This window comes from Babylonia areolata, chromosome 13 (genome assembly GCF_041734735.1).
Source record: "Babylonia areolata isolate BAREFJ2019XMU chromosome 13, ASM4173473v1, whole genome shotgun sequence".
Lineage (NCBI taxonomy): Eukaryota > Metazoa > Mollusca > Gastropoda > Neogastropoda > Buccinidae > Babylonia > Babylonia areolata.
This window is the reverse complement of record NC_134888.1, coordinates 21,054,349-21,065,380: the sequence shown is the minus strand read 5'-3', so window position 1 is coordinate 21,065,380 and position 11,032 is coordinate 21,054,349. Positions and strand designations below refer to the sequence as shown.

The 11,032-nt window shown below is 41.5% G+C and overlaps 1 protein-coding gene across 2 annotated transcripts in view; it reads left to right on the top strand.

The window, feature by feature from the left end:
- Nucleotides 1–609: 609 nt before the first annotated feature.
- The window catches only part of LOC143288873 (uncharacterized), a 23,062-nt gene continuing 12,639 nt past the window's right edge, over nucleotides 610–11,032 (top strand). Inside the window, exon 1 of one of the 2 annotated variants that reach the window (XM_076597530.1) lies at nucleotides 610–758. Coding sequence is in view for 1 of the 2 variants with exons in the window: in XM_076597529.1 (XP_076453644.1) it covers nucleotides 990–1,027 (38 nt within the window). In the remaining variant the exon portion in view is untranslated. Of the gene's footprint in view, nucleotides 759–833; nucleotides 1,028–11,032 lie in introns of those variants that run through there. The other variant, XM_076597529.1, reaches the window with a different exon arrangement.

Sequence of the window (11,032 nt, the reverse complement as noted above, 5' to 3'; positions counted from 1 at the left end):
TGACACTGGGGAAAAGGTCTTCACTTCGAATTGACTTTTAACTGACTTGAAGGGACTCTCTCTCTCTCTCTCTCTCTCTCTCTCTTCTTCTTCTTCTTCTTCTTCTTCTTCTTCTTTAGTCTTCTTTTTCTTCAGTCGATGAAGAAGTCCGCTTTTGTCAAGTTTCGGGCTCCGACAGTAGAAGGGGGGAATAGAGTTCGTTATTGAAAAACGTTGGACAGTTTAATTGAGATATAGTGTACTCGGGTGTGCCAGCAAGCAGCTAAAAAAAAATAAATAAATAAAAAGCACCGCTTCTTCTCAGATCGTGACTGTTTTGTCTATCATGGGTGGGTAGGGTTGGGGGATGGGTGGGGAGAGGGGCACAGTGGGATGACAACACTGCGTTACATTCGTTCTTACCCCTCGACCCCGCCCCCTTTCCTCCTAAACCCTGCTCTTCCCTACTGTCGTCCTGAACAGGCTCCGCCCCAGTGCTAGGCCGTCCCGCCCCCCTGTCGCTGCTTTGCATGTCACATGATGTGTAGCCCCGCCCCTCAGGTGAAATGTTATTGTCCGAAGGGATTGTTATACAGGGGAGAGAGTCTCTCTCGAAGGGAGCTTGTGACACCGTGATTTGAGTGAGTGGTGTGTTTGTGCGTGCCACACGCTCACACACACACACAAAGCGATCATTTCATCCTTCATTGGAACTTGATTGTGGTTGACAAGACTTGGGTTCCTGTTAGGAGTTCAGGCGTAACGATCTCCATCTTAAGGTGAAGGAAAAAAGTTGTTTTTGTGTTCTTGTGGGATTGTTTGTTGGTTGGTTTTTTTTGTTTTGTTTTTTTCGTCTTGAAGCTGACTGTTAACCAAACACGAGGATTCTCACATCAAAGCATGGTTTGTTGCTGTTGTTGTTTTTTCCTTCATTGAGGAAGAGGAGAGGGAGAATCTTGAACTATGTGTCTGGGCTAGCGTCAGTTGTTGACCCCGCGTGGCTGTGAAGGATGGAAGGAGCGTCGTCGCATGTCCAGGGACCGCTAAGGTGAGTGTTGATGATGATGATAAGTGGAGTGTTGGCCTAGAGGTAACGCGTCCGCCTAGGAAGCGAGAGAATCTGAGCGCGGTGGTTCGAATCACGGCTCAGCCGCCGATATTTTCTCCCCCTCCACTAGACCTTGAGTGGTGGTCTGGACGCTAGTCATTCGGATGAGACGATAAACCGAGGTCCCGTGTGCAGCACGCACTTAGCGCACGTAAAAGAACCCACGGCAACAAAAGGGTTGTTCCTAGCAAAATTCTGTAGAAAAATCCACTTCAATAGGAAAAACAAATAAAACTGCACGCAGGAAAAATACAAAAAATATTTTTTTTAAAAAAGGGTGGCGCTGTAGTATAGCGACGTGCTCTCCCTGGGGAGAGCAGCCCGAATTTCACACAAGAGAAATCTGTTGTGATAAAAAGAAATCCAAAATAAGGATACTTAACATAGCGCTTGTCTTCGGTCGGAGACCAAGCTGTAAGCGCTTTACAAACTCGGGGTCACTTGCACAACAGGCTGCCTTTCTGGCTAGAGCCGACTGACGGCTGTTACTTGGCCTCATCAGTCATCCAGGTCCTGTGTCATTCAGTCAGAGTCGGTCCTCCCAAGAATTAAACCTCACCTACACCCCGTACACCACGGTTTCATTCACGTCAGTTGACATTGTTGCTTCTTTCAGTGCGGCCCGGTCCGCTCAGGGACTGCTCAAATTTCTCTCTTTTAATTAAACCAGGTTAAATGCAAAACTGTCTCGTGTGACAAAAAAGTATTAAAAAAAAAAAAAAAAAAAAAACAACAACAAAAACACCGGAAACTTGTAAAACAGCACACTTAATGACATATTATCTGAACCTTTCAGCTCTTTAGGTGCATCTAATGTGACGAGGCTGTGCTTACAACATAAGCTTTTCCGCTTATTTTATCATCCTCACCTTACCCTACCCCCCAAAAAATGTGAAAAGATCTCCCCCATCCCATCCCCCTGTCGTGATGCGATAAATAGGGGTTTCCGTGTGCAGCATGTACTTCGCGCATGTAAAAGAACCCACGGCAATAAAAGATGGGGGGGAAAAAAGGCAAAATTCTGCAGAAAATCTGCTCTGATAGGAAAACAAATACAAATGCAGACAAAAAATAAAAGAAACAAAGGGAAATAGATGACGCTGCACTGTTTAGATACGGTTTCCTCGAGAAGAGCAGCCCGAATTTCACACACACAGAAATCTGCTGACAAACAGTAACACCATCGATTAGTATCTGATTGCAGCCATGTGGGAAGTGCTTGCAAATAAAATTACTATTCCAGCTGGTAGGTGTATCACCCCTTAGTTTTCAAGCACTTTCCCATTCTTTTAAACCATGAGTCCATGACACACCCCTCCACGTTGAGTAGGAATTGCCTAAACAGCGCCCTCGAAGAAAGCTTAACACCTTCATCACTCTGGAACTGTCCTTCCTCTCAGCTATCGGTTGTCCAAAAGGGAACAGGAACCGATCACAAGGGGGCAAATCAAGGGAATATGGGAGGATGCGTGACCAGCTGTGCTCTATTCAGCCAGGAAGTCAAAAACTTACTGCGGCAGTGTGTGCTCTGGCATTGTCGTGATGCAGCAGAAGAGACCCTGGTTCCAGTGCAGGGACACTGTCTGCACCGTGCCTCAAATACTTTCATGTGGGCAGTGCTTGGCATTCCAGTCAGAGGTAGCCTTTACTGTCCTGGAGTTGTATCGTGATTACATGACCGGGTTTTGAAAACAAAGACACCACCATTTTTGTGTTGGGGCAACACTTTTAGATTTTAGAGGTGGATTCTCTCTCACCTAGGAGAAGACCCAGATTGCAGACTGTTGCTTCGTTTCAGGATCACACTGAAATTCCTACGTCTCGTCTCTAGATGCAGTGTCATAGAATTCGAACTGATCTTCCACTGTCGAAGTTTTGGGCATGCTTCTAATAAGCCCTTACCTTCTTTTGTTCATCATTTAAGTTATGAGGGACCCAACAGGTATAATGGTTCCCAACGCCAAAGTGATCATGGAAAATGACTTTGATGCTTCCCGGTAAAAAGGTTCGTTGCATTCTGTTTCATTATTGGTAGTTATTGGCCAACAGCAAAGTGAGAGCTGTATTATCAATGGTTTCTCCAGTCAATGGGAAATCATTTACAGCTTAGTCTTTTGTGAAGGACTATGACTCTCAAACTAGGAGGCAAAACTGCACTGGCTCTTAGTGCTGCAGCCTTGTGGGCTAGTTGGCCTTTGGGAACCATCCCAACGCCGACTGTCCTAAAACCTTGGCCGAGAGAGTGGGGGTGTAACTTGGGCAAGACACTCCACTATAATCAAATTCTAGCCCAAATAGTTGCAGTTGCCTCCTCTGCTGTTCTGATGGTCATAGTCGGACACGACTGACTATCATTATTGGTAATTATTGGATTCTCCTCAATCACTGACTGGTGTAACGACGGTTTTGATGGCCACAACAGTCATCGTCTTCGAGCGTTGATCTCCCAAATTAAAAAGTCTTTGAACCAGTTTAATATTGTTGTTCTGCATGGAGCTTGTTTGACAAAGCGACAATTCTTTCATTGAATAATTTCCCCATGCACAAGTCGTTATGGATTATAACACGAGAATAATGTGAAACTGAAAGGGCCATGTTTCCTTGAGGAAGGTTATCTCCGTTACCCCACTTTATTGCCTTCCTGAGCACGACATATTTTCAAGAATTGAATTATATTTGACATTCCAACTTCGATTTCATTGCTATGTTGTATGACGCAAATTGTGTTTCTGTTGTAGTTTCTCCTCTATTCACGTTCATAATGAGCACCTCTCGTAATAATGCTTCAAGGAATAAAAGAAAGTAAAGGTAGAAGGAGAAAAACGTCAGTCGAGATGTCGAACAAGATCTGTTTGCATAGTTTGGTTGGTCAGTCAACTAAGCTTTATTGATTGCCCCTTTTTGTGCAGATTGTGGTTGGCTGGTTTTTGAATAGATAAATTGATAAGACATGAAAACCCAGTTTTCAAGCAATAAAAGTATGATCGACAGTCATGTCCGACAATGACCATTAGAACAGCGGAGGAGGCAACTGCTGTCCCGACTATCTGGGCTAGAAATTTGATTATAGTGGAGAGTGTCTTGCCTAGGTTACATCCCCACTCTCTCGGGTTTTAGTACAGTCGGTGTTGGGATGGTTCACAAAAGCCAACTCGTCCCCCGAGGCTGCAGCACTAGGAGCCAGTGCAATTTTGCCTCCAAGTTTGAAAGTCATAGTCCTTCACAAAAGACTACGCTGTAAATGATTTCCCATTGCAGTGGAGAAACCGTTGATAATACAGCTCTCACTTTATTTTGGCCCAACTGTAAACTTAATCAACAAAACTAGCAAAACACAAATTGCACAAACGTGAAATAAGCAAAATCAATCAAACTCACTATGTGATGATAAAACATACACTTAAAAATAGATAAAGAAGAAGGGAAAAAAAAAGATGGGAGAAGGGTGGCGTTGCACTGTGATGACATAACATGCTCTCCATGGATGGAGCAGTCCTAGTTTCACATGTAGAAACCAGTTGTGACAAAAAGTAATACAGTACAGTACAATACAATACAATACAATACAATACAATACACCCTTCGATTTCCAATGATTGGTGTGAGCCGCTCACCAAGTTTCCAACCAAGCAGATGATGATCATGAAAATTGTTCGTGAACAACAACAAAAAAAGTGGACAACGAGAATGAAACCTATTAACGAGATTGAAATAACAGGCATCGTTATCAAGTATCAGCTCAGTCGGACAAGTGCTGACTTAACATTAAAAAATGATTATTACCATTGATACACAGAGGGATTGACAGAAACGGCGCACGTGCCATTCGTACACAATGTTAGCTTGGCCATATATGTAGATATATCACCTCGTGAAATGTAAAAGAACCCACGGCAATAAAAAGGTTTGTCCCTTGGGGGTCAAAACAAAAAGCTGAAGAAAATTGACACTGACAATGAAACAAAACAAAAAAAAAAAACCTACACTTTCACACAGAAAGAAAAGTGGGGGGGGGGGGGGGGGGGGGGGGGGTGCACTGTGGGCTATGCGCTGTGCCACGGAAAGAACAGTCCTAATTTCGAGAAATCTGTCGTGACAGAAAGTAATACAATGCATTTGTACATACAAACATACATATGTTTTGTGTGAGAGAGAGAGAGAGAGAGTCGCTTTGGTTTATTTTGTTCATGTACAAAGTAGGCCCAGTTTTAAAGCAGATAGATCCGTTTTAGGCTGCTACAGTTGTATGGAGGTATACTGTGTGCATGCTGTATCGTTCCGGAGGAGGAAGGTGGCAGAATGGTTGAGACGTTCAGCTGCCAGTACGGAGAGTCCGTGAGGGTCTGGGTTCGAATCTCGCACTCGCCCTTTCTCCCTAGTTTGACTGGAAAATCAAACTGAGCAAGCAGTCATTCGGATGAGACGATAAACCGCCGAGGTCCCCGTGTGCAGCACACACTTGGCGCACTGAAAAAGAACCCATGGCAACGAGAGTGTTGTCCTCTGGTAAAATTCAGTAGAAGAAATCCACTCTGACAGTTACACAAATATATTCGTGTACACAAGGCCTGACTAAGCGCGTTGGATTATGCTGCTGGTCAGGCATCTGCCAAGCAGATGTGGTGAAGCGTATATGGATTTGTCCGAACGCAGTGACACCTCCTTCTGAAACTGAACTGAACTGAACTGCGGAGACTGTACGTCCGTGTTGATAACCGACTTTGAAAACGTCGTCGGATGTTGTTGAGGTGGTTTGCCAACAGGACAGTGCATCCGTGTGTATGTGTGTGGCACTGACGTCACGTGTTTAGATCTCCGTGTGCCGTGGCACTGCATCGACGTCGTGTATCCGTGTGTGTGTGTGTGTGTGTCTGTGTCACACTGTTGCGGTCAGGATGGGACTATGCGATCGTTTCCGGAGCGTTGAACTTGTTGGACAAGTAATGTCGGATGTCTGTCCCTGTGTCAATCCACGATGGGTGCAACTATGTTCGTACTTACTGTAAACTTAGTTACCTTGTATATCACCCAGTATCTGTACTGGTAGCAGTAAAACGCCCAGCTCCGATTTTTGGGGGTTTAAAACTGCCCATGGTAAACATTCCTTGTTAACGCTCACAAACCCAAACTTGGTTTATAAAAAATAAAATAAAAATTTAAAAAATAAAAAAAATTATCATGAACTAATGTCAATCGGTTTAGTTCTGTGTGTGTGTGTGTGTGTGATCGTTTTGCTTTGCGAGGCAGATCAAAAGACGCTCACTACCCCAATACATCATGAAGTCATGCTAATCAGTGTGTGTTCGTGTTGTTTTACACTTTACAAAGCTGGTCTGGAGATAAAGACTACAGCCCAAGGATGAGATGTGTGTGTGTATATATATATATATATATATATATGTGTGTGTGTGTGTGTGTACATATGTATATATAATTTGTGTGTGTGTGACTTACAAACCAAGCGGGAGCATGATGACGTTTACACCATGACGCAGTGTCTTGTATCAGTAGCTACGGTTTCGTTCTCACTCACACCCAGCCCAGCCAGTGCTGTGTGATGAAACCAGTGAAGTGAGGGGGATGGGCTCCCTGCAAAGGGGTACATGAAGTACCCAGTGAACGCCCAACCCCCCACCACCCAGTTCAACTTTAGGGTGAAAGTTGTAGAAAGCGGGCGTGGGCGCTTACAGGGTTGTTTACAGTAAACACGTGTTATTAACTTCCTAGTGTGTGTGCTGTATTGCGCGCATTAGCTGTCGGTCGGACATGATTCTCTTTGTTGAGTTTGTTTCTCTCTCTCTCTCTCTCTCTCGCACCCCCTCCCCCCCCCTCTCTCTCTCTCTCTCTCTCTCTCTCTCTCTCTCTCTCTCTCTCTCTCTGTATTATACAGTCCCTTACTGTCAGCGACGAACGAAACAAGTTCATTAGAAGAATTCATATAGCCTACGTTCGAAAGCTAACTACATTCACAGACAGTGCCTGGACGCAAGTTGACATTATTTTTTTTTTCCCAGTCGTTCAGATTTTCAAACTTTTTCAGTCATGTAAATGATTGGAAAAAAGACTGTCCCGAAAAAGTTGCACCTTTTTTTTTCTTTTTTCTTTTTTTTCCTTTTTTTTTTGAGAGGGTGGTGCTTGATGGTTTCCCGTTTTTTGTGGATAAGACTAAAAAAATATATATATATATTATCAAGCAAAATATTAATAATAATTTAGGGGCAAAATGACACTAGTCACTGACTAGTGAAAATCACGGAATATCGGTTTTGGTTTTGCATACCGTGAGTGTTACACAAGCGTTTAAAACTTTTTGTTACGAGTTACCAAAGACGGAAAGTCGTGATGAAGACAGTGAAAGTCTGAAACACTGATAGATCTATATCATGATCCGTAAATCGATGAAATATCGAGCTGTGTGGGCTGCTGTAAGTGGAATTGTTCTGTTTTGAACACACAACTTTCGTTCAGTTAACACTCTTTTCAGATGGTAAGCATGATTATGATTTGGATTGAAATATGTAAGAGAACTGTAATCCCAAAAGCTTTGCCCTTTTTGTGTGTGTGTGTGTGTTTGTTTTCTTTTGTTTCGTCTTGTTTTGGGGTGGGTTTTTGTTGTTGTATAGTTGTGGGGTTTTTTGTTGTTGTTTTTTTGTTGGTTTTTTTTATTTATTTATTTTTTTAATGATTTCAAGCCCAAATATGATTGTCCAAATTATGTTTCAACAATGAAAAGGCATAGAAATCACGAACATTTAGCATTTATAATGATAATAAATAAAGGACTGAGGCTGTGCATATGGCAAGCACAGAGAGAGAGAGAGCTAATATTCTGTACAGGATTTCTCTTAAATGATAAATGGAAAGTATAAAGAAAAAAGAACCTTGTTCAAGTGACTTTTTTTTTTTCTTTTTTTTTTCTCTCGATGGGAGAAAACAGGTGAATGTAATTTTTGTAGATCGGGTAGGTGGTTGGGTTAAAGGGGGTGGGGGTGGAGAGAGGAGATGCACAAATTCCTTTGCTTTTGTTTTATTAATATATTCTGTATTGCCTAAGAACTACCTACTTTTCTTCTCATTCACATCATACACACTCAAAAGGCCTTGAACAAAAACCTCGTATACCCTTCACCACCCCTCAAAACAAGCGTATGTGTGAAAGGGTAGCATAGTTAATAGATATACAAGTACACCTCCTTCTCTCTTTTTTGTTCTTTCTCTTTTTCTTTTTTTAAAAAATATATATATATATATATATATATATATATATATTACATTAAGCCCCTGCCCCCAAAGAGAGACAAAAGCGGAAAAAAGAAAGAAAAAAAAAGCTATTTATAAACAGAAGAAAAACACATCAAAACATAACGAAAAGAGATGATTTTTTAACACATATCATTAAAAAAAATAATAATAATAATGATGATGAACAGCAAGACAAGGCTGCTTTGTAATGAATTGTTCCAGCAGTTTAACCCCACCCCTACACCCCCCTTCCTCTCAGTGTTGTCGGTCAGGTATACATAGTGGAGTGATGGCCTAGAGGTAACGCGTCCTCCTAGGAAGCGAGAGAATCTGAGCGCGCTAGTTCGAATCACGGCTCAGCCGCCGATGTTTTCTCCCCCTCCACTAGACCTTGAGCGGTGGTCTGGACGCTAGTCATTCGGATGAGACGATAAACCGAGGTCCCGTGTGCAGCACGCACTTAGCGCACGTAAAAGAACCCACGGCAACAAAAGGGTTGTTCCTGGCAAAATTCTGTAGAAAAATCCACGTCAATAGGAAAAACAAAGAAAACTGCACGCAGGAAAATACAACAAAAAAAAAAAAAAAAAAAAAAAGGGTGGCACTGTAGTATAGCGACACGCTCTCCCTGGGGAGAGCAGCCCGAATTTCACACAGAGAAATCTGTTGTGATAAAAAGAAATACAAAAAAAAATGCAAAAAAAAAACACACAACAAAAATATGCGATTTCATTGCCACTCATTGTAATAAGTAGGTGTATCTGAAGCCATTTTATTCGTTCCTTGTCTCTCAACTCAGTTCAGGTTTTGTTTGTGGTTTCATTTTCTTCTTCTTCTTCTTCTTCCGTTGTATTTTCTCCTTTTTTTTCTATACATAATTTGTCGATACTATGCATTTTGCAAACTTTATTTTTCCCATTTTTGACTCACTTGTGTAAACAAAGTGAGTCTATGTTTTAACCCGGATTTCGGTTGTGTGTGTGTGTCCGTGTGTCTGTGGTAAACTTTAACATTGACATTTTCTCTGCAAATACTTTGTCAGTTGACACCAAATTTGGCATAAAAATAGGAAACATTCAGTTCTTTCCAGTCATCATGTTGAAAACAATATTGCACCTCTGGGATGGGCACCAAAAAAAGAAAAGAAAAGAAAAAAAAAGAAGCCTAATTATATGCAAACTGCATTTACTGTTATATTTATATTTTTTGTATTCTCTAACTTGGCACTTTGACCTCTTATTCTGACACAACAAGAGGAGTCATTATTATCATTTTTTGTTCAAACAGGAACTTCTTTTGCTAAGAATGGAATTTTTATTTATTTTGCAAACGTTTTGGTGCAGTAGTAAAAAAGGGAAATTACTCTGTAATTAATGCTAGGGGACTTAATTTATCACAAGTGAGTCTTGAAGGCCTTGCCTCTCTTGTTTGTTTAGCATTTACTGTTTCAAGCAGAAGGTAATCAAAGCTTGCCGACTGATGTATTTGTATTTTGTATTTGTATTTCTCTTTTTATCACAACAGATTTCTCTGTGTGTATGAAATTCGGGCTGCTCTCCCAAAGGAGAGCGCGTCGCTACGCTACAGCGCCACCCTTTTTTTTTTTTTTTTTTTTCCTCTCTCCTGCTTGGAGTTTCGTTTGTTTTTCCTATCGAAGTGGACTTTTCTACAGAATTTTGCCAGGAACAACCCTTTTGTTGCCGTGGGTTCTTTTACGTGCGCTAAGTGCATGCTGCACACGGGACCTCGGTTTATCGTCTCATCCGACTGACTAGCGTCCAGACCACCACTCAAGGTCTAGTGGAGGGGGAGAAAATATCGGCGGCTGAGCCGTGATTCGAGCCAGCGCGCTCAGATTCTCTCGCTTTCTGGGCGAACGCGTTACCTCTCTGGGCCATCACTCCACTCCATATACAATTAAACCCAGCATCGTAAATCATCCGCTTTAAAAGATAGATAAATGGGAAAAAAAAAGGGGGGGAGGATGCGAAGGGGTGTGAGAGCAGATACCAAACAGGCTTTGAGAGTTCCATATGATGTAGGAATTAGCAGTAACAGTTGCATCTACTTTCTAATTCCTAAGTATTTCGGATTATGTCAAATAGTTGCATTCCCCACCCCCCCACCCTCCTCCCCCTTTTTATTTTTTTTTCACTCCTTTTTTCCCGCTTCAATTGGATTTTTTTTTTAACTTAATTTTAATTTGTGTCATTTTTTCTATTGTCACATCACTTTATTCCACATTTTTTTTTTTTTTTTTTTTAATAAATCAGTCGCATGTTGCGGGTCTTTATATTGGAAGATATATACGATATGAATTATTACAGATGTTACTGATTTGTGGGGGGTATTTTTTCCTTCCCATTGTTTCATTACCGGTTTGTGTTACGTTGTTATTATAAGTTGGAGTTTGGTTTGTTTTTGTTGTTGTTGTTTGTTTGGTTGTTGTTGTTGTTGTTTGTTTGTTTTGTTGTTGTTGTTTGTTTTTTTTTTGGGGGGGGGGGGGGGGGGGGTTGGTTGGTTTTTTTTTTGTTGTTTTTTTTTTTTTTGGGGGGGGGGGGGGGTTGTTTTGTTTTTTTGTTTGTTTTGTTTTTTTGGTTTTTTTTGGAAGGGGGGTGGGGGGCTTATATGTTACAAATGTTACTGTAGTAATATTCACCGTATTGTATTACTTTGTTCTTATTAGAAATGAAATGTTAGATT